General features: G+C 49.9%; 1 protein-coding gene and 1 long non-coding RNA gene across 2 annotated transcripts; one reads left to right on the plus strand and one right to left on the minus strand.

Annotated features, from left to right (window-relative positions):
• The first annotated feature begins 11,359 nt into the window (after positions 1-11,359).
• On the plus strand, positions 11,360-25,771 carry TULP1 (TUB like protein 1). Its single transcript, XM_005910989.2, has 15 exons — positions 11,360-11,496; positions 11,595-11,646; positions 12,016-12,094; positions 12,354-12,521; positions 13,184-13,333; positions 14,572-14,673; positions 14,761-14,877; positions 15,190-15,308; positions 18,488-18,493; positions 18,589-18,759; positions 18,923-19,035; positions 20,020-20,131; positions 20,213-20,311; positions 22,677-22,848; positions 25,638-25,771. Exons 1-15 carry the CDS (start codon positions 11,450-11,452, stop codon positions 25,769-25,771), a joined length of 1,641 nt encoding a protein of 546 aa, XP_005911051.2. The 5' UTR covers positions 11,360-11,449.
• Positions 23,127-26,352, minus strand: LOC138985070 (uncharacterized). The gene is made up of 3 exons (XR_011462307.1): positions 24,733-26,352; positions 24,475-24,578; positions 23,127-24,189 (listed from the first exon to the last, which is right to left on the minus strand). It is a non-coding gene; the product is annotated as an uncharacterized lncRNA (long non-coding RNA).
• Between the last annotated feature and the right edge of the window lie 137 nt (positions 26,353-26,489).

Below are 26,489 nucleotides of genomic sequence, written 5' to 3' on the forward strand. Positions count from 1 at the left end.
GGAGCAGCTAGGGATCCCACGAGCTGCAAGAAAGATCGAAGATCCTGCATGCTGAGACCCGGTGCAGCCAAAATAAACAAATAAATATTTAAAAATAATAACAATAACAGCCACTGGGAGGACTGGCAGGTGATGAAGCAAAATGAACACGAGTTTTTACATTCGTGGTCCTCGACTTCATGAGCCTTCTGCTTCAAGAGCCTCCATCTCAGAACCTGGAATTCATGCTAAATAAGCAGAAACCCTAAGGCCAGAGCTCAAGCAGAAGCCACTTTCTCTTCTCTGTTAACAGACCTAGTAGGTTTTTAAATTTACTTTAACAATAAACATGGACTTGTTTCATTTAGTATAATAAATCAAGCATTAACATTTTGAGGAAAACCATTCTGATGCTGTCAACGGCGTTGGTCAATTCTGGACCTTCCACTCTAAATCTAACAAATGTTAATGCAAATTTAAATAATAATGAAGTACTCTCTCTCACCCATTAAATAGAAAAAAAGGCAAAATAATAGAACCAAAAGTTGGTGAAGTTACTAGGAAAAAAGTGTATCCATACATTATTAGTGTAATCCTCTTTGAGGAAAAGAGATGATTGACAATCAACACTCATCAAATTCCACATATATTTATTCATAAATTCATTCAAAAGAAGAAAATCACACTTACCTTCTCACTCTTCACCTCTATCAACCCTCCAGGGCTGGGCACAGATCATCTTATCGTTTTTTCTAATTGTTGTATTGTAGTAAAATACACATAAAATTTACCGTCTTAAACATTTTAAAATATACAGTTCAATGTCAGTTGCTGGTGTTGTTCAGTAGTTAGGTCGTGTCTGACTCTTTACAACCCCATGGCCTGCAGCATGCCAGGCTTCCCTGTCCTTCACTATCTCCCCGAGTTGACTCAAATTCATGTCCATTGAGTTGGTGATGCTCAATGTCAGTAGCCTTCATATTATTGTGCAACCAGCCATCTCTGGAACTATTTTTATTTGGCAAATCTGAAACTCTGTTACCATTAAACAGTCACTCCCCATTGCTCCCTCCCCTCAGGCCCATTATACTTCCTGCCTCTATGAAAATAATCTGACTATTTTAGGTATATCATATAAGCAGAATCACACAGTATTTGTCTTTTTATGGATGGCCTTATCTCACTGAGCCTAATGTACTCAAAGTTTATCCATGCTGTGCTAAGTCACTTCAGTCGTGTCCGACTCTGTGCGACCCCAGAGACGGCAGCCCTGGGATTCTCCAGGCAAGAACACTGGAGTGGGTTGCCATTTCCTTCTCCAATGCATGAAAGTGAAAAGTGAAAGGGAAGTTGCTCAGTAGTGTCCAACTCCTAGCGACCCCAGGGACTGCAGCCTGCCAGGCTCCTCCGTCCATGGGATTTGCCAGGCAAGAGTAATGGAGTGGGTTGCCATTGCCTTCTCCCATCCATGCTGTAGCATATGTCAAAATTTCCTTTCTTTTTAAGATTGAATAATACTTAATTGTATGTTTATACCACATTTGCTTCTGGAAAAGGAAACGGCAACCCACTCCAGGATTCTTTCCTGGAAAGGTCCATGGACAGAGGAGACTGGAGAGCTACATACAGTCCACGGAGTCACAAAGAGTCGGACACAACTGAGCGTGCACACGTGCATGCACCACATTTGCTTATTCATTCACCTGTTGACGGACACCTGGGTGGTGTCCACCTTTCAGCAGTTAAGAATAATGCTGCTGTGAATATGGGTGTTCAAATACCTCTTCAGGATCCTGCTTCTAACTCTTTTGGGCATATACCCAGGGCATGTGCTATATACTGTCTCATCTTTGGAGGGGGTGGGTGTGGCCTGGTTTCTGAATCAGAGGGTATGAGGAGGTTGGAGGGGATTGGCTGTGTGACCTTGGGCAGGACACTTTCCCTCTCTGACAGCAGATCACATTTCCAAACAGGGACTTCTGTTAACCAGACACATGCCCAAGCCCATTTTCCTGGGAAATTCTAATTCAATGCCTGTCCTGGGACCCAGGAATTTGGAATTTTTTGAAGAGCCTCAGGTGATTTTTATCATCAAACAGGTTTGGGAATCACATGGCCGGAGAATTTCTAAAGACCCTTGCAGCTGCGACATATGACTTCAGTGATTAAGAGACTAACCTGGAGTCTGACTGATTTCAGTTAAATTCCTGGTTGCCAGTCACCAGCACCACCTCAGTTTCATCCCGTAAAGGAGGGTAATGGCGCCTACCCCAGGACTCCTGCATGAAGTAAATGGAAATGAAAGAAAATAAGGCTTTAGCATTTACCTAGTACTCAAAAAAGTCCTCTAATATCTTTGTGTTATCCCCAGTCGTCCGCGCCTTCAGCCTGACTGTTCTTCTCGCAGTGGGTGGGTTCCTGTCGCCTCCTGGTGGTAAGACTAAGTCAGTGCACACACCCTGACTTCCCCGTTTCCCCATCCAACTCTGCCCCAACTCCCACCCGGCCCATTCCATCCCAAGCTCACCCTATTCAAAAGCCTTAGGCCCCTCTGCGAGGGTGGAAGATCAAGGCGGGAGGGGCTGGGGTCTGAGGCTCCCAGAGTCCATTCCACAGCCTCAGCCTAGGGATGGTGAGTCGTTGGCACTGACTCCCTGGACAGTCCTGCAGAAGCCACTTCTGTCCTGACTCCTCCTTGATAGTAAGAATGGAGCTGAGTGCCAGTTCTATGCTGGAGGTCTTATAGGTATCATCTCATTTGATTTTCACATAAAGAAGAGGGACTTAGAACTTTCCCACAGACGAGGAAATTGAGACTTAGAGAAGGTAAGTGACTGGCACAAAATCACACAGCTTGTGACAGTGAAGCCAAATCTCAAGCCCAGGTGGATATTTTTTAAAGGATTTTATTTTCTTTTTCCAGAAAGGAAGGCTACAGAGTTAGAAATTTTCACCAAAATTTAATATAATGTTTGATTCTTCAAAACAGCCACAGGCTTTTCAGCTCTGGACACTCAGGTTACACAAAAACCTTGTGAAACTGATTCAGCCAGAACCTTCATGCTTTCTTACTAAAGAACAGTCAAACCCAGGCAGATCTTAAACTATGGTTATTTCTATTAAGCTAGAAAGCCTACAAACTAGTGATTATCTGCCTGGGCTGGACACTGAATTCACCTGGGGAAGCTTAAAGAATATTCATGCCTGGGCTCCACCCCAGAGATTCTGGTTAATTGGCCTGGGATATGGCTTCAGCTCCCCCGAGTATTCTTGTGGGCAGCCCGTGTGAACCACTGCTGTAAACTCACTCCGTCTGTTTTCTGTTTCTTGGGGCTCGGGGCCCTGCTCTCTGCTCTGTGGGTAACAGCAAACTTCCCATAAACGATCTGGGCCCAGGCGTTCCACTTGCCCCAGGTTCATAGGTGCACCGGGGGATGACCGTGCCACGTGACAGCCCCAGCCTGGAGCAGGAGACCTGGTTCTACCACTGAGAGGTAACTGGAGGGCGAACTTCTGTGTGCACCAGGACGCACTCTAGAGTGACGCCCGAGGGTGTGGGGCACCAGGTTCTGCTGCGTACTAGTTGTGTTGGCCTTGGGCAAGTGACTGCACCTGTCTGTGAAGCTGCTGGTATGGAAAGCATGTATGAAAGTAAAAATCGACGGCACAATATGGCTAAGTATTAAATGAGCTAATTGATAGGAAACCCACTTAGAACGATGCCCAGAACCCAGCAAGCTCTCAATAAATGTTACGGCTACAGCTGCTGCTATTATTATTCCTCACTCCAACAGCAGCTCCGGGTGCGGACTGCTCACCGAGCGGTCAGAAGAGGAAGAAATCCTCTTTCCTTTTTCAGAACTACTGTTCTCTCAAATCACAGAGAGCCCCGCCCAGAGGCGGGCACAGGTCTGAGCTGGCCAATCAGAGTACACCCATCCTAGGACTTAGATCCAGGGGTAAGCAAGGGACCAAAGTGCAGCCAGTCAGGCGTCCGCTTGGGGGAGCTAATGAGCTCAGGGAGTCGTCTGAGGTCACCTTTCCCAGGAACGCAGAGGAGAGCAGAGAGTGTGAGAGAGAGGGACTTGGGGACGCCTTTTGAGCCCCTGGGTACAGCCATGCCAGAGGTGAGACTGCCTCTAGCTGACCTAGTTGAGGGTGCAATCTTTTGTGCTTATGCTACTTTACACTGGGCTTCTGTTACCTGTCACTTACACGGCTTTAGGTTGGGTTCATAGTCCCTGGTCACCCTTAAGGATTCAGTTGAGACAATGTCCAGGAAGTGGCTTCTTATTCGGAGGTTGGGCCTGAAGGTAACTATTAAATCAGGGTAATTACGCATAAGTGATGGAGAAGGAAATGGCAACTCACTCCAGTATTCTTGCCTGGAGAATTCCATGGACAAAGGAGCCTGGTGGGCTACAGTCTACGGGGTCACAAAGAGTCGGACACGACTAAGTGACTAATGCACACACACACACACACACCCCATAAGTGAAAATCGCACAGAGCAGAATTGCCCTTGACAATTCCTCAGAGATTGAGGAGGACTAGAGAGACATCACGACCAATGCAAAGTGTTCCCCTGAACCTATAACGGCCAATACTGGGACAGTAGGAAAAACCTCTCGGTCTCTGGCCAAGGGTATTCCAGAGTTTATCACACTATTCTTGAAACTTATGTGTCAATTTGAAATTGTTTCAAAAATAAAGAAAAAAAAACACCACTGGAGGAAAAAAAATGAACATTGGATGGGAAAAAAAGGAAACGTTTTTGAAGAAAAAGTCTCATAAATCGCCTGTCAAATAGTGTACCTGCCACAGGCATACACCACATTGGAGACAAACGGACTTAGAACAACAGCCAGGCGGCTGCTCCACCAGGGTAGAAGAAGGCCACATCTCCTCCCTGAGCACTAGGTGGAGAGACAGGTGTTTAAGGGCCCACTTGTGCCAGAAATCTGGATATTTAAACACTAGAAACACTAGAGTCACATGTTGCAGGATCAAGACAGAATAAGAAACAGGCGGGGTCTCCCCTCCCCATTCACAGCATCCAAGACAGTTCTTTGTCTCTCTCTCCCCATTTAGTTACTCATCACACACCGTGGGCCCTGGAGAGACAGCTGTGAACAGAATGGACAAAGTCCCTGGCCTCAGGGAGCTTTTCTTCATCGCTCCTGTGACATCATTCAGAGACGTGTGGGGAACTACCCAGTGGGGAGATAGTATCCTCATTTCTCGAAGGCCTCTTGGAGACGGTGCTGGGCTGAGTGGTTCTCAGAGTCAGGTGGGCATGTGAATTCCCAGAGGCTATGCTAGAATGCTGAAGGCTGGGCCCCAGCCCAGAGCTGCTGATAGTCAGAGGTGAGGTCTGTGCATCCATGCTTCTAACGTGTTCCCCAGTAATGCTGCTGGTCCAGGGAACCTGCTTTGAGAATCACTGCTTTACTGCAAGGAGTAATTTCAAGCATTTCAGAAACCCCGTAATATTATTTGTCATGTTCTCCTTTTCTAGAGGAGACATCAGTGCCCCAGTTTTATTCTCTGTGCCTCCCAATAACCTCATCTCACAGCCTGTGCATTCCATGAGGAAAAAACCAAGCTGGAACACCATTTTCAGCTCCTTCGGCCAGCGCCCAACAGTCACTAGGGCTTCCTTCAGCCCAGGCTCTGAGCTCAAACAGCTGACCTGAATCCTGCTCACTCCCGCCTGTCCTCCTGTGAGACCCTGGACAGTGGCTTAACCTTCCTTAGCCTCTGTTTCCTTATCCAAGAAGCAAGGCTAAGACTAGGACCCTGGGGACTTCCCTGGTGGTCCAGTGGCTAAGACGCCAAGCTCCCAATGCATGGGCCTGGGTTTGATGCCTGGTCAGGGAACTAGACCCCACACGCCGCAACTAAGAGTTCACATGCCACAGCTGAGAACCGATGCAGCCAAAAAAAAAGACTAAGACCCTGGCACTGCAAGGCTAGAGCTCACTGAGAGAAACTCCCTTCTAGAACAGTCTGCCAGGGGCTATGTGACATCAATAGCACCCTGATGGATAAAAGAAGCCCCATTCTTCAACAAAATAAAGCTGACAAAAATCGGCCATTTCAAAGCTAAGACCTATTTTCTATTTTCCAAGAGCCTGAACACCGGAGGCAGCTGGAGTTTCCCGGTTTCTGAAAAGCCCACCTGAATGGATTCTTTCACGATACAAATGTATTTTGCCAGATTGAGAAACTGAAGCTCAGGGCAATAGGCTCTAAGCAAGGGGGATAACTTCCCCAAGGTCACCCCGCTGGGACATGGAAAAGCAGGACGCATGGGTCTGTTTCTGGGTAAAATCTCCAGCTCTTAACCACTGCTTCAGACTTTCTCCAAAATCCCCTCTTTTCTCCTTTGCACCACACAGGCTGAGCCAGGGAGGGCTGGGTTCGAGTCTCTAGGACTGGGCCCTACTTTCCTTATACATAAAGCACCACACAGCTGACCTTGATAAGACATCGGTTCTATGCCAGGCACTGCACTAAGCACCGAACGTGGATCAATCCATTTGCTTTTCACAACTTCCATAAAGTCAGATACAGTTATTGTCACCACTTTACTGTCTAGAAAATGGAGAGGTGAACTCATGTGCTCACCTGCCTTTCAAAGTTTCCACAGGGACTAGAGATAACACAAGTGAATACCGCATACCTAGCAGGCGCTTGTCCATGGAATGGCTCCACCAAGCACCAGCGGTGTGACCTTAGACAAATTACTTAGCTTCTCTGAGCCACAGACACACAAGTGTGCTATAAGAATCAGCTGAAAGCACTGGGAACAACGCCCAGCACATGGTAGGAGTCGTTATTGATCAGCATCCAAGTCATTGGTGGTAGCAAATCTTTGTCTTCTGAAAGTAGATTTAATTTTAGGAAATAGCTAAAATTCCAGTGGAATTGAGTCTGGTGACTAATGCCAATGGTCAAAGAGAAATGTCATTTTTAGACCAGAACAAAGTGTAGTTACAAAGTCTCAAGCTTGTTTTTCTTTGTGGAGAGGCTTGGTGTTCTGGTGTCAGGGCAGAAGGTACCAGAAGATATGAGTTCTTTTTAAAAAATTTTTTGGTATTTATTTGAATGTTCCAGGCCTTAGTTGCAGCATTCAGGATCTTTTTTTGTTTTTTTTTTTTTTTTCTTTTAATTGCAGCATAAGAACTCTTAGTTGCGGCATGTGGGATCTAGTTCCCCGACCAGGGATCAAACCCAGGCCCCCTGTATTTGGAGTGCAAACTCTTAGCCCCTGGACCACCAAGCAAGACCCTATGTGTGTTCTTGACATGAATCTTATCACTAAACTCTCATTTTCAGCAAAGTCTTAATGGCCAATCCTAAACCTACCCATCCTTGGCCCAAATCTAAACACTGACCCATCTCTAAGTTTCACACACATCTCTAAGTTTCCCACTGTGAAAAGTGAAAGTGAAACTCACTCAGTCATGTCCAACTCTTTGCAACCCCATGGACTATGGAATTCTCCAGGCCAGAATACTGGAGTGGGTAGCCTTTCCCTTCTCCAGAGGCTCTTCCCAACCCAGGGATCAAACCCAAGTCTCCCGCATTGCAGGCAGATTCTTTACCAGCTGAGCCACTAGGGAAGGTCCCCAACAAAACTCTGAAGATTCTTTTTATTCTTTTCTGTGTTTCATTTGGCTATTTTCTGCTTCTATCATGATCTGGACCCAGACTAACTCTCCAAGGATTAAAAACATGTCACTGCATTCAAAGTGTACAAAATGTGAATACATTCTCCTTAAAGTAACTAAGTAAATGTTAAACTTTTTAATTAAAATTATTTTTCATGTATGTTTCGAAAAGTGACTTTTCCTCGAATATATTCAAAATGATATATTAAAAGTTGAAGGCAAATATAGTTTACACTTAATAAATATCCCCCAATTAATCAAATTTAAATGGTTTTTAGAAGTTTTAATTTCATCTTATTTAACACTTTTAGGAAAACCGGACTGTTCTTAAAATATCATCCAATTCTTCATCCAACATGAAGAATTGCTACCATGCTTCACAAGTCATATCCAGACTTATGTAGGTACACATTACTGTGAATTAATACTCTGTAGTGTTCCTCAGCTGCCACGTGCAAAAGGCACAGAGACAATGCTGATTCGAGACCCTTCGGAACAGGAAATAAAAGCAACTAAATGGACACTTTGTTATGTAAGTGTTGACCACAGGCATGCAACCCAAGAGGAGAGATCTGAGAAGTGAATTTACCTTTTCTTTCAAGTTAAAGTTTCTGCTGCACAGATTTGCCCCCCAACTCAGAAGCAGAGTCCATCTCTGGTGTCGGCCAAAGCTCAGCCCACACACCTCCTACAGGCGGGTTCAGGAATCTTTGCTTTTGAGAAGAGTGGGCAAGAGAGAAGTGTCTCTGGGACCCCAGCAGGGTTGGAACCTGGATGTTTAGGGTTACAGCCCGCTGAGCCCCAGGCTCCCCATGGTTCTCGGCTCGGACATGTTTGAGGTTAGAGATTCCCTCTGAAGGGTGGTTCTTAGGCTTAAGTCCTGGTTGAGGCGGCTGTGGCTCCCACTGCTACATTATGCCAAGTTCTTTGTTGCTTGGAAACATGTTCTTAAGTTGTGCCCTTTACCTGAAACATTCTCTTTCCTAGTCTTTGAAATCCTTCAGGTCTCAGTTTAAAATCCCCTTCTCAAGGACTTCCCTGGTGCCCCAGTGGCTAAAGCTCTGTACTCCCAATGGAGGGGGCCTGGGTTCCATCCTGGGTCTGGGAATTAGATTTCACAAGCTGCAACTAAGACCTGGCATGACCGAATATTTTAAATAAATAATTTTTTTTAAATTCCCTTCTCAGCCTCATCTATCCTCTAAATCCAGACTGGTCCCCCCTGCTAGTCTCATGGAACCCAGTTCTTTCCTTTCCTGGCAGTTATTAGAATTAATAATAATGATATCATTATAACTGGGCTTCCCTGGCGATTTGCATATTCATGGCTTTGCTCTCTTCCATTTCTCACAAGAATGGAAGCTCCATGAGGGCAGGGACCACATCCTTTTGTCCATCATTGTATAACCAGTGCTGTTTGGCACAGAGTTGGTACCCAGGAAATGCTTGCTGATGACTCTCAGCTGTGAGTTTCCTCACCTTTAATATCAAGGTGTTACTATCTGCCTCAGTGGAGAGAGAATGGGAACAATGACCTGATGCACAGTAGCTGGTCAATAAATGCTGCTCCGGTTATCACACATTCAGAGGCAGATGAGGACTGAGGAATCTTAGCAGTGGGGACTTAAGGGCTATTTACAACTGAGCGACTTCACTTTCACTTTTCACTTTCATGCATTGGAGAAGGAAATGGCAACCCACTCCAGTGTTCTTGCCTGGAGAATCCCAGGGACGGCGGAGCCTGGTAGGCTACAGTCCATGTGGTTGCAAAGATTCGGACACGACTGAGTGACTGAGTGAGGGTTGGATGGATTTCATGAAACGGCTGCAGCAAAAGTATGGAGGAGAGGAAGCACAAAGGCAATAAGTAAACCTACGGGGCTGGATGGAGAGTAGGGTTTGAGACAGCCCTGTAGTGAGAAAGGCAGACTGGGGCCAGGTCAGGGAGAGCCCGGAACACCAGCCCAGCGCATTTAAACCTGATCGTAGGGACACAGTGATGATTTCGGAGCGAAGGTGTGAACTGAAGAAGCAGCATTTTAGGAAATTTATGTATGGCAAATTGGGACCAGGTGGACCAAGGACGTGGAGAAAAACAAAAAGACTGTTTCATTCAAAATCCATCTAATCATTATGACCATATAAAACATAAAAGGGCTAAAAGCAAAAGCTCTGACAGGAGACAGTTCTGGTTACCATCTGGCCGATACTAAGCAGGTCACTTCATTTCTCTGGGCCTCAGTTTCTCCACCTAAAAAATAGAAATAATAATCTCTACCTTACCTATATCACTGGACTATTGTCCAGTGAAAATCAAATGAAATAGGGAATTCCCTGACAGTCCAGTGGTTAGGACTCAGCACCTTCACTTCTGTGGCCTGGGTTCAATCTCTGGTCAGAGAACTAAGATCTCACAAACCTTGTGGGCATAAAAGAAAAAAAAGTGCTAATTTACTGATGCAAAAAATGAACCCCAACCATGTACCAAGTTGTGCTGTAAATGCTGAGGAAACAGAGATGAATCCAAAGTGCCCTGAAAAGGGGCACATAATTACCAATTTTTTGTCTTTTTTTTTTCCTTCTAATTACTGATTTTTGAGCGTTTAGTGTATGTGGCTTTCCACCTGTCATCTCATTTCATCTGCACACCATCCCTACCAGGTCAGTGCTGTTGTTAAACCCATTTCATAAAATGAGGAAACGGAGGCTCAGAGAGGTTAAGTCAGTCACCCAAGGATGTTCAGCTCTTAAGCAGCAGAGTTTAAGGCTTGTGCTCAGGGCTGGCTGACCCATGCCAGAGACGGCTGCCTCCCTCCCAGTGCTAGATCTTTGAATACATGTGTTTCCAACCCTTAGGTCTCTACCTTGCTGTTCCTTTTCCAGCAATAAACCATCCCACCTTTTCTTTTTTCTTTTCTTTTTTTTTGACTGCAGAACTCCCCTCCCCTTTCAAGTTTTAGATCAGGTTTCAGGAAGCCTCTAGGACCCCCAGTTGGGCCCCTCTTCTGAGCTTCCTCTGCACTTAGCCAAACCTCTCCCATGATATTAATCATACCAACACTATATTCCCTTGTCTCTAAGCTTTTTAAAAAGCACGTTCCAGGACTTCCCTGGTGGTCCAGTGGTTAAGACTCTGCACTCCCAATGCAGAGAACATGAGTTCAATCCCTGGTGAGGAAACTAAGATCCCTCACTAAGATCCTGTGTGCTGCATGGCAAAAAAAAAAAAAAAAAACTAGCTGAATCAACAAAACTTAAAAAAAAATTCATAAAAATTAACTAAAATATATTTTAAAAAGCATGTTCCTTATCATTAAGAAACATTTACGTTTACACCCAGAATATAGGCATATTTCTTTATAAAGTATACACACATGCATGTGTCAATCCATATATATTAAATATTAGTAAATCTTGATTCTTTTTTTATGAAAAATGAAGATACATACAGGATCTGATCTCATGTTTTCTTCCCATGCCCCATTTACCACCACCAAATTACAAATCAGCATCTCTAAGTCAAAGCTCAGGGCGTGGGGGGACCTCGTACAGGGACACCAACCTTCAGGCTGCTGGGGATCTGAGATCTTGTGAGTTCAGCCTCTTCTCTTAGGCCAGGACGCGGGGAGGGGGAGGGTACTCTGGGCAGAAGCCCCTCCCACAGTCCTGCCACCCTCGGGAGCCTGCAGGAGGTGGGGGTGAGGCTGAGCCTGGATTAGCTGGGGCCGGGGGGCAGGGAAGCTTCTAGAGCTGCAGGGTGGCCAGAGAAGTGGGTGCAGCCAGGCGCGGGCACCATGCCGCTGCAGGACGACACCCTCCGAGAGGTGTGGGCCTCAGACAGGTCTGGAAAGCCCCCACTTCACCCTACCTGAAGCCTGGTGGGGGGCTCAGATGGAGGGTTTGGGGAGGGAGACAGGCTGATTCCTTTGCTACCCTCAGCGGACACGAGGAGGAAGGCCGGAGCCCTGAGGTCCAGCAGCGCACCAAGCAGGTAGGTCACCTGGCTTGGGGAGGAGACAGAGGGCCCCCCCACGCAGCACAGGGGATCTGGGAGCGAGCGGGGCAGCCTCTGGGGGTCCTTACTTCCCTGGAAGTTTGGGCTTTATTTTGTTCTTGCAGGAAAGGGGTGTTTGGGGGGGCATGGGGTGTCGTGAGGAGGAACCTGGACTTTGGGACATTGGAGGTGTCCATGAGACATGGGAGGGAGTCATCCATCGTGCCCCAGGAAGGGGCACAGTTCCCCTCCCGATAATCCGCGGTTATTTCTGGCGGCTCAAGGGATTAGAAGGGTGATGGGCAGCCCTCAGAGTCCCCCCGCCCCTTTCCTTCCTCTCCCTCCTCTTGACCCCCCACTCCGCAGCGACAGAAGTTGAGGAAGAAAAAGCCAGAAGCCCCAGAGGCTCCCTGCCCCACAGGATCCAAGCCCCGGAGACCTGGAGGTGGGCTGGGGGTGGGAGGGCGAGTCCCGGGGCACCCCCAGGATGAGGGTCCCGTGAGGGAAGGCCCGCAGGCGAAGAACGAAGGGGAGGGGGGTGAGCTGGGGGATAGGAAGAGCGAAAGGATGAATGAAAGCCGGGAGAGTGGTGTCCAAAGTGAAACAGAGCCCCGGGGAGCCCCCAGAGTGAGGAGCCTGAGGGGGCGCGGGCACCTTCTCAGGAAGAGGTGGGGGTCGCTCCTGACCCGCGCATCTCGGCTCAGCCGGGCGGAAGGGGAAGCCGCGGGAGGAGCCCGCGCAGGGACCGGCTGAGGCCCGGGCAGCGCAAACAGTCTACACCAAGTTCCTCAGGGACCCCGAGGCCAAGAAGCGCGACCCCCGGGAGACCTTCTTGGTAGCCCGCGCCCCAGACGCCCCGGACACGGAGGACGGTGAGCGAACCCCGAGGGAAGGGGGCGTCTGGAGACCAGCAGGGGAGCGGGCGACTGGAGAGGAGAGGTTGGACAGGAACAACAGAGGGAGAGAGGCAGACAGCTGGGGAAAACAGCGTCTGCATCCTCGGCCTTGGCTCTGAACTAGGAAACCCTTTATGCTCGTGTTCTTTTCCCCATTTTCCGGATGGGGAAACCGAGGCACAAAGGAGTGGTTAAGAGCTCTGCCTTAGACCAGGACTAGGGGCAAGGGAGAGCTCAGATGGGTCTGGCTGGGAGTTAGAAAGAGAGACAGACCAGGGTAGGGAGAAGCAGAGTGGGAGAAGCAGGCACGTGTCTCATTAGAAGGGATGGAAAAGGGGAAACTGAAAGATGCCAGGAGGGTGTGTGACAGCCAGAGAGAGAAGGGCCTGCAAAGAAACGCATTTTCCCAGAATAGGATTGCCAAGCCCCCAGCGTAACCCCGACTCCAGCTCTCGTGTGACTTGCACGCTGTGGAAGACTTTGGGGTCACCGCATTCTTTGAGAATCTTCCTCCTGTTTCTGTTCCAGAAGGGAGCCTCCTACCCTTGGCTCCTTCACTGCCTCCCAGAAATCTGGAGAGACCCGCAGAGATTAGAGGACCCACCCCAACCCCCATATTGATGAATTTCTACCTACAGGGGATGAGGAGGAGGAAGAGGATGACCTGGAAGATGAAGACGAAGAGGAGGAAAAGAAAGAGAGAGTCCGCCTGCCTCCCAAGAAACCCCCCAAAGAGAAGGCTTCTACAGACATCAAGGAGAGGAAGACCAAGGCCCAGGGTCCAAAGGGTGGGTGTTGAGGGTCCAGAGGGGGCAGAAAGACACACAAAACTGGCCCCAGAGGGGCCTGGGGGTTCATGGATGTGCAGGGGTTGAGACATCAGAAAGCTACCAGGTGCCTGGACCCAAGTGTTCCATCCTTTGGTGATTTCTTCCCTCTGCATGCTCTATCGGAGAAGGCGATGGCACCCCACTCCAGTACTCTTGCCTGGAAAATCCCATGGACGGAGGAGCCTGGTAGGCTGCAGTCCATGGGGTCGCTGAGGGTTGGATACCACCGAGCAACTTCATTTTCACTTTCATGCATTGGAGAAGGAAATGGCAACCCACTCCAGTGTTCTTGCCTGGAGAATCCCAGGGACGGGGGAGCCTAGTGGGCTGCCATCTATGGGGTTGCACAGTCAGACATGATTGAAGTGACTTAGCAGCAGCAGCATGCTGTATGCTAAGTCACTTCAGTCGTGTCCTACGCTTTACAACCCCATGGACTGTAGCGCGCCAGGCTCCTCTGTCCATGGGATTCTCCAGCCAAGAGTACTGGAGTGGGTTGCTGTGTCCTCCTTCAGGGGATCTTCCCAACCCAGGGATCCAACTCACGTCTCTTGTGTCTCTGCATTGGCAGGCGGGTTCTTTACCACTAGCACCACCTGGGAAACTTCTTCCCTCTAATGATCCTTAAATTAATATGTGCCCCCCGCCCCGCCACCATCACCACCATCCTCCCAGCCCCCTGGTCAGGGTGTGCTGAGCCAGGGAGGGCAGAGGATTTTCATGTTCTTGGTGAGTTTTTAATTTTTTTTTAACTCAATATGAATTATATTTATAATTTTTACAAAAGTATCAAAGTGATTATGATAAAAATCAGTTAGTGAGTAAATACTGTGATGGCTTCCTGGCTGGGCACCTTGCCCTACGGGTGGGTGCTGGGGTCTGGTGTAAATGTAGACATATAGCTAGGACCTTGGGCCTCTCGAAGTGGGAGGACTATCTGTAGCTCTGACCAGAGAAGGTTTGGAGGATTTCTGATGGAGATGGGGTGGGAGGTGGGATTCAGAGTTTCCTTAGAAGGCCTGGCATTCATTCATTCACTACTTATTATACTCCTGGTGTTCATTCAGTTCTTTCTGGACTCAGGGTTAAAAACAAGACAAGCAGAGGAGCTCTGAGCCTCCCAGGGGACTGAAGGGACAATGAGTGAGGTGGAGGGTGTGACTCGTCTTTGTCTAACCCCCACCCTCTATTTCCAGGAGATCTGGGAAGCCCTGGCCCCCCACTGAAACCTCTTCGAGTTAAGAAAAAGGAGGCTCCAGCGGGGGAAGGGACCAAGATAAGAAAGATGAAGAAGAAAGGTGAGCCTAGTCTCCGGAGGAGCAAGGGTCTCTGGGTGTGGGGCTGGTGGGGGTGGGGGTGTGACCTCTTCACTTCCACACCAGCAGGGTCCGGGGAGGCTGACAAGGACTGCTCCGTGAGCCCAGGCACAGTGAAGAAGACACCAGCAGCCATGTTTCTGGTTCCCGGGGAGTGCCCAGCGGAGAAAGCTCTGAAGAAGAAGGGTGGGTGGTGAGCTTTGGTGAGCTCTGGTGAGCTCTGGTTCCGGGATGTCCAGGGGCAGTCAGCTGTCAGTGTGGAGGGGCAGGTAAGGCAGAGGGGGTAAGGCGGAGGTTCTCAAGTTGGAAGACTTGGGGGCACCTTGACGCCCACTTTAATAAGCCGTGTGGCCTCAGGACAGGGTCTTCGCCTTTCTGAGGTTATTGCTTTCCGATAATAGTGAACTGGGGTCCAGGTGAGGCGTGGGTGTCCCTTGTAAACTGTGATGTGCCCCTGCCAGGGTAAGGGTGCAAACAGGCTTCCCCCTCCACCCCCAGGAACTCCCAAAGGCTCCGAAGAGGAGAAGAAGGAGGAAGGGGAGGAGGACGATGAGGCGGCCGCTGCGATGACCAAGAACAGCAATCAGAAGGGCAAAGCCAAGGGAAAAGGCAAAAAGGTGGGAGCCTGGAAGGGAGAGGGCGAGGTCCCTGCTGGGAGCAGTGGCAGGGTTTGGGGGACCTGGGTGTGGGGCCTTGTGGGCTGGGGCAATGGAGTCCCTTGGGGTTAGAATTCTTAGCTCCCTCTTTGGTGACAGGGTATGAGGACAAAGGGAACCAGGTTTGTAGGAACAGAAGAGGCAGTTGCGGGGTCACCAGGCTGGGACTGGCCACCCGGGGGCCTTATGCTGTCTGCCCTGAGCCCTCCCCACTGCAGCCTAACCATCATACACAGCCGGAGGTGCTTGCATGGCCCCGCCTGAAAGCACACACATTTTCTGTACCAGGAGGTGGAGCACAGTCAGACAGGCACAGGCGTACACACCCCTGGGCATAGGGACTGACTGACAGCCAGGTGACTGTGAGTTATTAAAATAGTTCTACCCTGCTGCTCTGAGACTGCTCAGAATGCTTCTTCCTCTCCCACCCAGGACCTCCCAACCTTCCAGCAACCTAACTATCCAGCAACCAGAGGGTTAACACTGGCTCTCAAGGGCCTCCAGGACCTTCCTCTACCATGTCCATTCTGATTGGGCAGTCTCCAGGGGCAGAGCATGTTGTTAAATATATTGAATGCTGCCCCTCCTCACAAACAGGACTCAGGTACCAACATGCACAGGCTGGAGTAAGCAAGAGAGAGGGGTCCAGCTGGAGAAGGTGATGAAAGCCTTTGAGAAACAGGCTTCCAGGAATGGAGAGATCACCCCGAGGGCAGGGCCTGGGGGGTGAGGGTGGGGTCTTAGCTTTGTGGGTTTATTCCTTTGTATACCGAGGGACTGATTCACATGGGCCGAGATCACCAGATACTGATGAATAAACTGAAAGCCCAGTTTATTATCTTCCAGAAAGAACATGCAGGCATGCAGAGCCTTTAATATAGTAGGCTCTTGAAATTCACCATGTAGAAATGTTTAAATGAGTTCCAGCTTTCTCCATACCGCATTCCAAACATAGTCCTGAGTTTCCCAAGATTCTTCTGCAGCAGCCTAGAGTGGAGAAGAGATGCCCACTCACCCAGAGGTTAAGGGCCCACTTCCCAACACCAGCCTCACTTCACACCCAGTGCAAACCTGTCTTCAGCAAAATGGACAACCTCAGCCCACCAGGGCTTCTTGGTGGCTCCCAGAGAGCATTTACTCCTCAAATGCACATACCCAGGTGGCAGTCCCTTCTCTCCCCTGCTGAGAAAGTTGGGGTTAGAATCTTGGTTGCCCTTCATGTGAGGGACAGAACATACGAGCAAAGGGTACTAGCCTTGTAAGAACAGAGGGGCAATAATCAGGCCACCCTAGGGCCTAATGCAACCAAAGAGTTATTAAAAGTTTTCAATGAGCTCATTTATTCATTTGTTGTATTGCCATGTAACAAACCACCCCAAAACTTAAAACAACACTTCATCCTCTTAATTTCTGTGAGTCAGAAATCTAGGAACAGACTCACAGACTTAGAGAACGAATTTACGGTGGCCAGGGGGATGGATAGGCAGAAGGGATAGTTAGGGGGTTTGGAACGGATATGTACACACTGCTATATTTTAAATGGATAAGCAACAAGGATCTGCTGTCTAGCACAGGGAACTCTGTTCAATGTCATGTGGCAGCCTGGATGCGGGAGGAGTCTGGGGGAAAATGGATTCAGGTATAGGTATAGCTGCGTCCCTTCACTGTTCGCCTGAAACTATCATAATATTGTTAATCAGCTATACCCCAATACAAAACAAAAAGTTCAAAAAGAAAAGAAATCTAGGAGTAGTTTAGCAAGAGTAGTTCTGGCTCAGGGTGTCCCATGAATTTGCAGTTGAGATGTCAACTGGGGCTGCACCCATTCTCAAACCTTGACTGGAAATGGAGGATCTACTTCTAAATTGGTTTACTATCATGATTGTTGGCTGGAGGCCTCTCCAGAGGCCCCTTGAGTATCCTTATGATGTGGTAGCCAACTTGCCTTAAGAGTTCAAGAATGGCCCTAGAGACAGAGCAAGGCAGAAGCTGTAATACCTTTTATGACCTAGCTTTCAAAGTGGCCGCCCATCACTTCAGCCTTATTCCATTGATCACAGAGACCAATGTGGGAGGGATCTACACTAGAGTATAAATACTATCTTGGAGATTGGCTGCTACATTCATTGGGTATTTACTTTCTGTTAAACTAACAGGTGGCGCTAGTGGTAAAGAACCCACCTGCCAATGCAGGAGATGCTGGAGACACAGGTTCAACCCCTGGGTCAGGAAAACCCCCTGGAGGTGGGAACAGCAACCCACTCTAGTATTCTTGCCTGGAGAATCCCATGGACAGAAGCCTGGTGGGCTGTGGTCCATGAAAGTGAAAGTGAAGTCGCTCAGTTGTGTCCGACTCTTTGCGACCCCATGGACTGTAGCCCACCAGGCTTCTCCGTCCATGGGATTCTCCAGGCAAGAGTACTGGAGTGGGGTGCCATTTCCTTGTCACAAAAAGTCAGACACAACTGAAGTGACTTAGCACACCTGCACGCACATAGTAACAGTAGTAGCTAACACTTCTAACACCATGTGCCTAGAACACAGTAACCCAAATCTTCAGCCTCAGCTCAGTTCACTTCCTAAGAGCATCCATGTGATGGAAGGTCTTTTGACAGGCTGTGCATCTAACAGAAGACTGGGCAGCAGTCAACATCCAGCTACAGCTCTTACTAACTATGTGAATTTGGGCAAGTTATTAAGCCTTTCTGAGCCTCAGCTTCTTCACCTGTATAAAGAGACCAACCACCTCAGTAGCTATAGATAAGAAGAATGATAATATTCCAAAGAGGAACACTTGGAAAGTGCATAGAATAATTCCTGGCACATCGGTAGACTTACTATGAGTGTCTGTTAAATACATAAACTAAGGTCTGTCCCAGGTATCCACCCCCATCCTGCATACTTCTCAGGTGAACCGAACTGAGTCACGGCGACGTTAAAAATTAACAAACATCATAGACAGTTAGTGGTGGAACCAGGATTTGAACCCAAGCTGTCTGGCCCCAGAGCCTTGGCTCTTAACCACAAGCTAAACAGAATCTTAATAAAGCACAAAGCTCCCCACAGCCTGGCGAGCTTCGGGGGAGGCTGAGGGGCCCAGGGCGACCCCTGGAGCAGCCTCTGTTTTCTCCCCCAAACAGAAAGCGGTGAGTTGCCCTGCCTGCCTCCGGGCTCCGGACCTTCTGCCGAGGGCTGGGGGAGATGGTGCTCTGGGGCTGACGCACCCTCTGCCCCGACTCAGAAGGAGGACAGGGCCCCATCCCCACCCGTGGAAGTGGACGAACCCCAGGAGTTCGTGCTTCGGCCTGCACCCCAGGGCCGGACGGTCCGCTGCCGGCTGACCCGGGACAAGAAGGGCATGGATCGGGGCCTGTATCCCTCCTACTTCCTGCACCTGGACACTGAGAAGAAGGTGGGTTGGAGGAGGGAGGGAGAAGGGAGAGGGGAGGGGCCCGGACCCCAGTCGAGAGCCAGAATGGGGGTGGGAGCTGGGGGGCAAACGGGCCTTCCCCTCCCCGCACTCCCCTCCTGCTCGCCTCTGTCTTCCAGCGCATCTCCGCTGCCCCTCTCCCCAGGTGTTTCTCTTGGCTGGCAGGAAGCGGAAACGCAGCAAGACCGCCAACTACCTCATCTCTAGCGATCCCACCAATCTGTCCCGAGGAGGGGAGAATTTCATTGGGAAGCTGAGGTGGGGCTGCGGAGCTCGGGGGCCAGTCACCTCTGGCCCGCTGTGCAGAGTGCCCCATCTCAGACACTCTGGAATTGTCCCCCGGCCCCGGGCTTCTCTATATACATGGACACTTGTCTGCTTTGATGCATGTAGATCACTTGGGGATCTTCTTCAAATGGTTCAGTGAGGCGAGTCCTCTGGTGGTCTAGAGGTTAAGATTCTGGACTTTCACTGTGGTGGCCTGGATTCAATCCCTGGTCTGGGAAACTGAGATCTTGCAAGCCCCAGGGTGAGGCAAAAAAAAAAAATTGGGTTCAGAGGGTCTGGGCTGGGAGTGAGCTTCTGCATTTCTAAGACGCACTGGGGTGATGCCCATGCTGCTGGTTCTGGGACCTCACTCGGAGTAGGGCATAAAGTCCATGAAGCAGGGATTATTCCTGTCTTGTTCATGGTTGAATTCCTAGCACCTGGCACATAGTAGCTATTCAACAAACAGTTACTAACTGACCGAACGAAAGAGTCAGCACCCACCCTGTGTTATGTCTCCCCATGTAGCTCATCCAGTCCTCACCACAAATCTGAGAGATGAGGAGAAAGTGAGTCCCCAAGTCAGGCTTTATTTATGTCTTTACCAAGCACATATGTAAGGCCTACTTCTGTGTCAGAGGTGTTTCTAGGTAACTTGCAAATATTAATCCATTCAATAATTTTATCAACCAAATTGATAGAAAATACTATTACCACGCCCATTTTACAGATGGGGAAGTTGAGGCTAAGAGTTTAAGTCACTTGCCTGGGGTCATACAGCTAGTAAGAGCTGAGGTTTGAAAGCTGCCCAGTCTCCCAGGTTTTAAAAAGACATCATGCAGAAAGCCAGGGGCAGGGTCCTAAGACACACCCATGCTTGAGGCAGAAAGCTCTTAAGCTTGGCTGTGAGGAGGGGTCCGGAAGAAGGGGTGTGGAACCCCCTCAGCCCCGCCCCCAGCTCCACCCTGCTCGCAGGTCCAACCTCCTGGGGAACCGCTTTACTGTCTTTGACAACGGGCAGAACCCGCACCGCGGTGGCAGCACGGACGTGGGGAGCCTTCGGCAGGAGCTGGCGGCCGTGATCTACGTGAGAGCGCCCTCTGTCCCCCTATGCCCTAGGGCAGGCCCCTTCCCTCGCCGAGTGGTCTAATGCGCATCTCCCTCCCAGGAAACCAATGTGCTGGGCTTCCGAGGTCCCCGGCGCATGACGGTCATCATTCCTGGCATGAATTCCGACAACGAAAGGGTGCCCATTCGGCCTCGCAATGTGAGCCCCGCACCTCCCTGACACGCCTTTCCCTGTGGGTCTTGCTCCCTAGTTACCGGCTTGTAACCCACTTCCAGGAAGCCGTGTGGGGTGGGGAAGGGGTGTTCAGCCTACCCCATACCCAACCCGGAGCACACCCATTGCCCCGTCACAAATTCATTCTGGCAACTTGCACAATAGATTCAGTTTGGAGGGTTTTCATTGAACTCACTGAAACGAGCACAATAGGGTTGGTTAGTTGTGTTCGTGTGTTTTGTTTTTTTTTTTAGTGTACATCAAAATCATTCATTCATATATTCATTTAACACACATACATTGAGTACCAAGTATTAGTCTAGGCAACTGCAGACATCAGTCAACAAAACGAAGATCTACCCTCATGAACCTGGCATTCTAGTGGAGGGAGACAGACGGTAGACAAAGTCTGTGATAAGTAAGTAAATTGTGTAGTGTGTTAGAAAGTGGTTTTTACTGTAGCGGGGGGTGGGGGGGTGGAGAAAAAGTTGAACAGGGAAAGGAGATGAGATGTGTGTGTGTAGGTGTGATTTAAATTCAGTGGTCAGAGTGGGCCTCACTGAGCAGATGAAATTTGAAGGAGGTGAGGAGCAACCCTGCAGATATCTGGGAAAAGATCATGCAGGCAGGGAGAAGAGCCAGTGCAAAGGCCCTGAGGCAGGAGAGTGCCTGCTGAGTTTGAGGAGCAGCAAGCTGGCCACGGTGGCTGGAGGAAGATGAGGTCAGAGAGGTGAGAGTGAGGGGCAGGTGAGCCTGTGTAGCTGGTTTTTACTCAGAGAAACAGGAACAGCAGGGCTTTGGGCAAAGGAGTGATATGATTTGACATATTTTAAAAAGCAAAGGCTGTTTTGTGTGTGTGTGTGTGTGTGTGTGTGTGAGATGTGTAGGGCAAGATGGAGAGCTGGCCCAGAGAGAGGGGGCCTCCTTCAGTGTGTCAGACCCATGCTTTGCCCCTCAGCACTGCAAGCTGAGTGAGCCCGGGATTTCAGAGACGGTTGACTGGCATGTCTCATACTCACAGTGATGTCACTTTACTCATTTACAATGAAAAAGAATACTCCCATCAGCTGATCACACATCTTTCCCTGCTGGAAAGCCACAATGGAATAATCAGAGACCTGGCCAACCCATGGGGCACAAGCCCTGGGTGGCTTCTGTCTTTAGGAGCCTGTGTGTTCCACAACTGCTCCTCCCATCCTGGATTAGACACACAGATCCTCCAAAGGCGGTGCCTCCCTTGGGCTTAGTAGGAACTGACACCCAGAGCTGCTCTGAATTTCTTCATCATCAGTTCATTCATTCTACAATCATTTATTAATGCCAGGTGTTGAGGATGTAAAATCAATACAAGAGGTACCATCAAAACAATATCTGATATTTATTGAACATTTACTCTGTGTGAGGAACTGCTCAAAACAACACTTCATGCACTATTAATCATTTAATCTTCACAACACCCTGTTATGAGGGAAACTAAGGCACAGAGTTCAGTTCAGTTCACTTCAGTCACTCAGGCGTGTCCGACTCTTTGTGACCCCATGGACTGCAGCATGCCAGGCCTCCCTGTCCATCACCAGCTCCCAGAACCTGCTCAAACTCATGTCCATTGAGTCAGTGATGTCACCCAATCATCTCATCCCCTGTCATCTGTAAGGCACAGAGCCATTAGTCAAATACTGCGCCTGCTGTTAGGGTATCTAATTCTGTCCTGTCTGCACTGTTAGTGCAGTGGGAGAAATCATAAGAGCGAGGTGTTATGGAAATTCAGAGCTAAGACATTTAAGTCAGACTTGGGGTCACAAGGCTTCTTGGAGGACACAATCTTGAGTGGACTCATTCTAAGCCATGAACGTGAACAGGTGACAAAGAAACCAAGAAAAGAAATACATGTCTCATATAGACCCTGCTCCTTCCTTCCAGAAACTCTTCCAGGACATTTTAACTACTCTGTACCTATACATCTCTTGAAGCTCAACTGTGAGCTCCTTGTAAATCCTAGAATATCTGGTTCATCCTTGTGATAGATGCTAGCGTGTGGCCTAAGACCCCTTGGGACCGATGGCAGAGCCCCTCCTGTGCGGCAGATGCTACTTTTCACTTTCCAACTCTCCACTTTGGCGTCCTACAGCCGAGCCCATTCTCCCAGACGTACATCCTGGCCAGGTGGATGCCACAGATACTGTGGGTGTACTCAAAGAAACCCTGGCCACCATGGCCATTGACACCCAGGCTGCACACATATATAAAAGCACCACAGGTCCCCAGCCACTGCCCCACCCCGTTAGTCCCAAGATATCTCAGCCAGCTCTCACTATCCTGCCCCTAATACTGCCCACCCTTCACACCCCAGGCCAGCGACGGGCTGCTGGTGCGCTGGCAGAACAAGACACTGGAGAGCCTCATCGAGCTGCACAACAAGCCCCCCATCTGGAACGAAGACAGTGGCTCCTACACCCTCAACTTCCAAGGCCGAGTCACCCAGGCCTCAGTCAAGAATTTCCAGATTGTCCACGCTGATGACCGTGAGTATCTGAGGACACAAGCCAGGCTGTTCCCCACCACCTCCAAGACCCCAAACCTCACTCAGGTCTTTCCCTCCCCTCTCCCCCTACCATCTCCCTCTCTCTCTCTCACACACACACACGCATGCGCGTGCTGGAGTGGAGCTGGCCTTTATCCCTGGAGCCAGAACATTCAGGAAGGTCACTCTCTCCTGTGGGGGCACTCACATTGTACCCCCCAAAGAGCCTCAGATATTCCAAGCAGCTGTCTTCAGGTGCATTGTTTTCAGGGCCTCATCCTAGCACTGACCAGAGCCTGGGCAGATGCTGGGCTGTTTTGGGTAAGACTGTGTTGAAGGGACAGTTACGCTGCTAGAGTTTAAAAAACACTGAAAGGGAGTTCCCAGGCGGTCCAGTGGTTAGGACTTGGTACTTTCACTGCCATGGCCTTGTCAGGGAAATAAGATACTGCAGTTCAGTTCAGTTGCTCAGTTGTGTCCAACTCTTTGCGACCCCATGAATCGCAGCACACCAGGCCTCCCTGTCCATCACCAATGCCCGGAGTTCACCCAGACTCATGTGCATCGAGTCGGTGATGCCATCTAGCCATCTCATCCTCTGCCGTCCCCTTCTCCTCCTGCCCCCAATCCCTCCCAGCATCAGAGTCTTTTCCAATGAGTCAACTCTTCGCATGAGGTGGCTAAAGTATTGGAGTTTCAGCCTCAGCATCAGTCCTTCCAATGAACACCCAGGGCTGATCTCCTTCAGAATGGACTGGTTGGATCTCCTTGCGGTCCAAGGGACTCTCAAGAGTCTTCTCCAACACCATAGTTCAAAAGCATCAATTCTTTGGTGCTCAGCTTTCTTCACAGTCCAACTCTCACATCCATACATGACCACTGAAAAAAGCATAGCCTTGACTAGATGGACCTTTGTTGGCAAAGTAATATCTCTGCTTTTTAATATGCTATCTAGGTTGGTCATAACTTTCCTTCCAAGGAGTGAGCGTCTTTTAATTTCATGGCTGCAATCACCATCTGCAGTGATTTTGGAGCCCCCCAAAATAAAATCTGACACTGTTTCCCCATCTATTTCCCGTGAAGTGATGGGACCAGATGCCATGATCTTAGTTTTCTGAATATAGAACTTTAAGCCAATTTTTTCACTCTCCTCTTTCACTTTCATCAAGAGGCTTTTTAGTTCCTTCACTTTCTGCCATAAGGGTGGTGTCATCTGCATATCTGAGGTTATTGATATTTCTCCCAGCAATCTTGATTCCAGCTTGTGCTTCTTCCAGCCCAGCGTTTCTCATGATGTACTCTGCATCATGTACTGAAAGTGGAGCCTAAAAGCCACCAGGCTCTGCCAAAAGTAAAAGTTAAAAAAAACAAACTTATGGGCACTTCCCTGGTGGTCCTGTGGCTAAGACTCCATGCTCCCAGTGCGGGGGGCCCAGGTTCAGCCCCTGGTCAGGGTACTCGGTCCCACATGCAGCCACTAAGACTCAGCACAGCCAAATCAATAAAAATAAATATGAAAAAACCCCCAAAACTTATAGCCCAACCCCTATGTGGCCAGAGAGGATGCTGAGGCTCAGAGAGGGCAGTCCCTTACCCAAGTCTCTCAGCAACTGCAGGCATTACTTACCCTGGCCCTCAAATTTTATTTCAGAAACACACAGTGCTTTCTGTGGACCAGACAGTGTTCTCAGGACTTCACAGATACTGATTCATTAAGTCTTTTCAACAACCCTGTGAGGAAGATATTATTATTATCCCTATTGGAAGGACAGAGGAGGCTGGCGTGCTGCAGTCTATGGAGTCACAAAGTATCAGACATGACTTAGCAACGGAACAGCATTTGGCAGATGAGAAAACCGAGGTGCAGAGAGGTTGAGTAACTTACAGCTTGTGAAGGCAGAGCTGGGGTTAGAACCCAGGTAGTCTGTCTCCAGTGCCCCACTCCTAACCCCATCAAGATGATTGTCTTTCAGGAGTAGGAAGTATAAGTCAAGCATTTCTATTCTCTTTCCAGTGAGGTCAAAGGCCTGCCATCGTAGAATTAGGGAAAAAAAGATATACTCAGAACACAAAAACATCCCGTTACAAGCCTGGAGAAGAGGTCCCCACTAGGTTGAAGGGATTTGGATACGGAGCAGTATCTCCTAGGGATTTTCCAGGTTCCCAGGATTGGTTAACATTGAACGAGCTCCCCACCCCCACTCCATCCTAGGGATGTGCCCCCAGTGTCATCTGTCCTGAAGTCTTAAAAACCCATCTCCAGATCACATTTCGGGTGGAGCCTGGTCTGCCTGGGTTGGGGGTATTTTTAGCAACATCCTGTCCCATGGATGCCGGGGGAAGTGTTGGGATGGGGGCTGGGAACCTGGGCCAGATATGAGGTAGGGGCTGAGTGAGGGCACTGGTTGAGGCCATGAGGCTGGTGGTCTCAGGACTTGGGGTCTGGGATGAGAAGAATGGGGTAAAATCGCTTTAGTTGGAAAGGAAGGATTCTAGGCATAAGCAAGTTTGACTGGTTACTACAATGCGGGCAGGTCATCTGCCTAGCCCTGGGCAGTAGAAGGTAAGGCAGGGTCCTTGCCCTCGGGGGCTTACAGTGGCGGGTACGGCGGCAGGCAGGCTTATTGGGTGAGATAAGAGGGTGCATGGATGGAGGATGACTGACATGATGGCTAAGGACTGGGATCCCAGTGCAAGGATGGGGGCCCTTCCCTCAATGATGAGGGCTTCGTCTGCCAGGACAGAGCCCGCGAGGTCTCAGGCCGCCCCCACCCGTGTCTGTGTCCATAGCCGACTACATCGTGCTGCAGTTTGGCCGCGTGGCCGAGGACGCCTTCACCCTAGACTACCGGTACCCGCTGTGCGCCCTGCAAGCGTTCGCCATCGCCCTCTCCAGTTTCGACGGGAAGCTGGCCTGCGAGTGATCCTAGTGATATCCCCAGCGCCCGCCCGCCAGGGCTGGGAAAAGGATTCACGTTGGAGGCTTACACGGTCCCTTCACCAGAGCCTCTCGATGAAGACTTCTTCCTTGGGGGGCTGACCCCTCACCGTCTCCGGGTGACCTTCATTCACTGCCCAGCCTGGCACGGTGGGGTGGGGGGAGGAGCTCAGACGGCGGTTCGGACGGAGATGAAGAACATCTGGAGTTGGAGCTGCACATCTGGTCGCGGAGCTAGGCTGCGCCGCTTCACCAACACCACCCCCGCCCCGCGCCCCAGTCACTTCCTGTCCAGGAGCAGTAGTCAGTGTTGTTTTAACCCCCTCTGGGACTGTACTAGGGCTCGGAGGAGCCGGCGGGGGCTCAGAGGAGGGGGCAGGTGATGGGGGACGGAGAGCCGGTACCCACACCCCCAATAAAGCCGCTTCCTAGGCCAGGACGGGCAGCGGTTCTTCAGCGCGTGCGGAGAACGAGGCGGCGGGAGGGGTCCGGGGGGGCGGGCTGGAGGCCTCCGTTCCCCCACCCCCGTCCCGCTCGGGCCCCGAGGCGCTCCCGCGTCCCCTCCCACGCGCCCATCGCGGGTCCTACCGAAACTCGGCGGGCTCGCGGTGTCGAGACGCCCCCTGCGGGGGCCCCCGGGGAGCCGGGACGAGAGGGAGGGCCCCGGAGGTCCAGGAAGAGGGGGAAAGGGAGAAATTCGAGAA

Source organism: Bos mutus, chromosome 23 (genome assembly GCF_027580195.1).
Source record: "Bos mutus isolate GX-2022 chromosome 23, NWIPB_WYAK_1.1, whole genome shotgun sequence".
NCBI classification, from domain to species: Eukaryota; Metazoa; Chordata; class Mammalia; order Artiodactyla; family Bovidae; genus Bos; species Bos mutus.

Bases quoted from the DNA above. Each gene is read 5' to 3' on its own strand.
- TULP1 (XM_005910989.2), top strand. From the start codon at position 11,450: ATGCCGCTGCAGGACGACACCCTCCGAGAGGTGTGGGCCTCAGACAG. The intron at 11,497-11,594 runs GTCTGGAAAGCC...TGCTACCCTCAG, and splicing joins GAGGTGTGGGCCTCAGACAG to CGGACACGAGGAGGAAGGCC. The intron at 22,849-25,637 runs GTGAGTATCTGA...CTGTGTCCATAG, and splicing joins GATTGTCCACGCTGATGACC to CCGACTACATCGTGCTGCAG.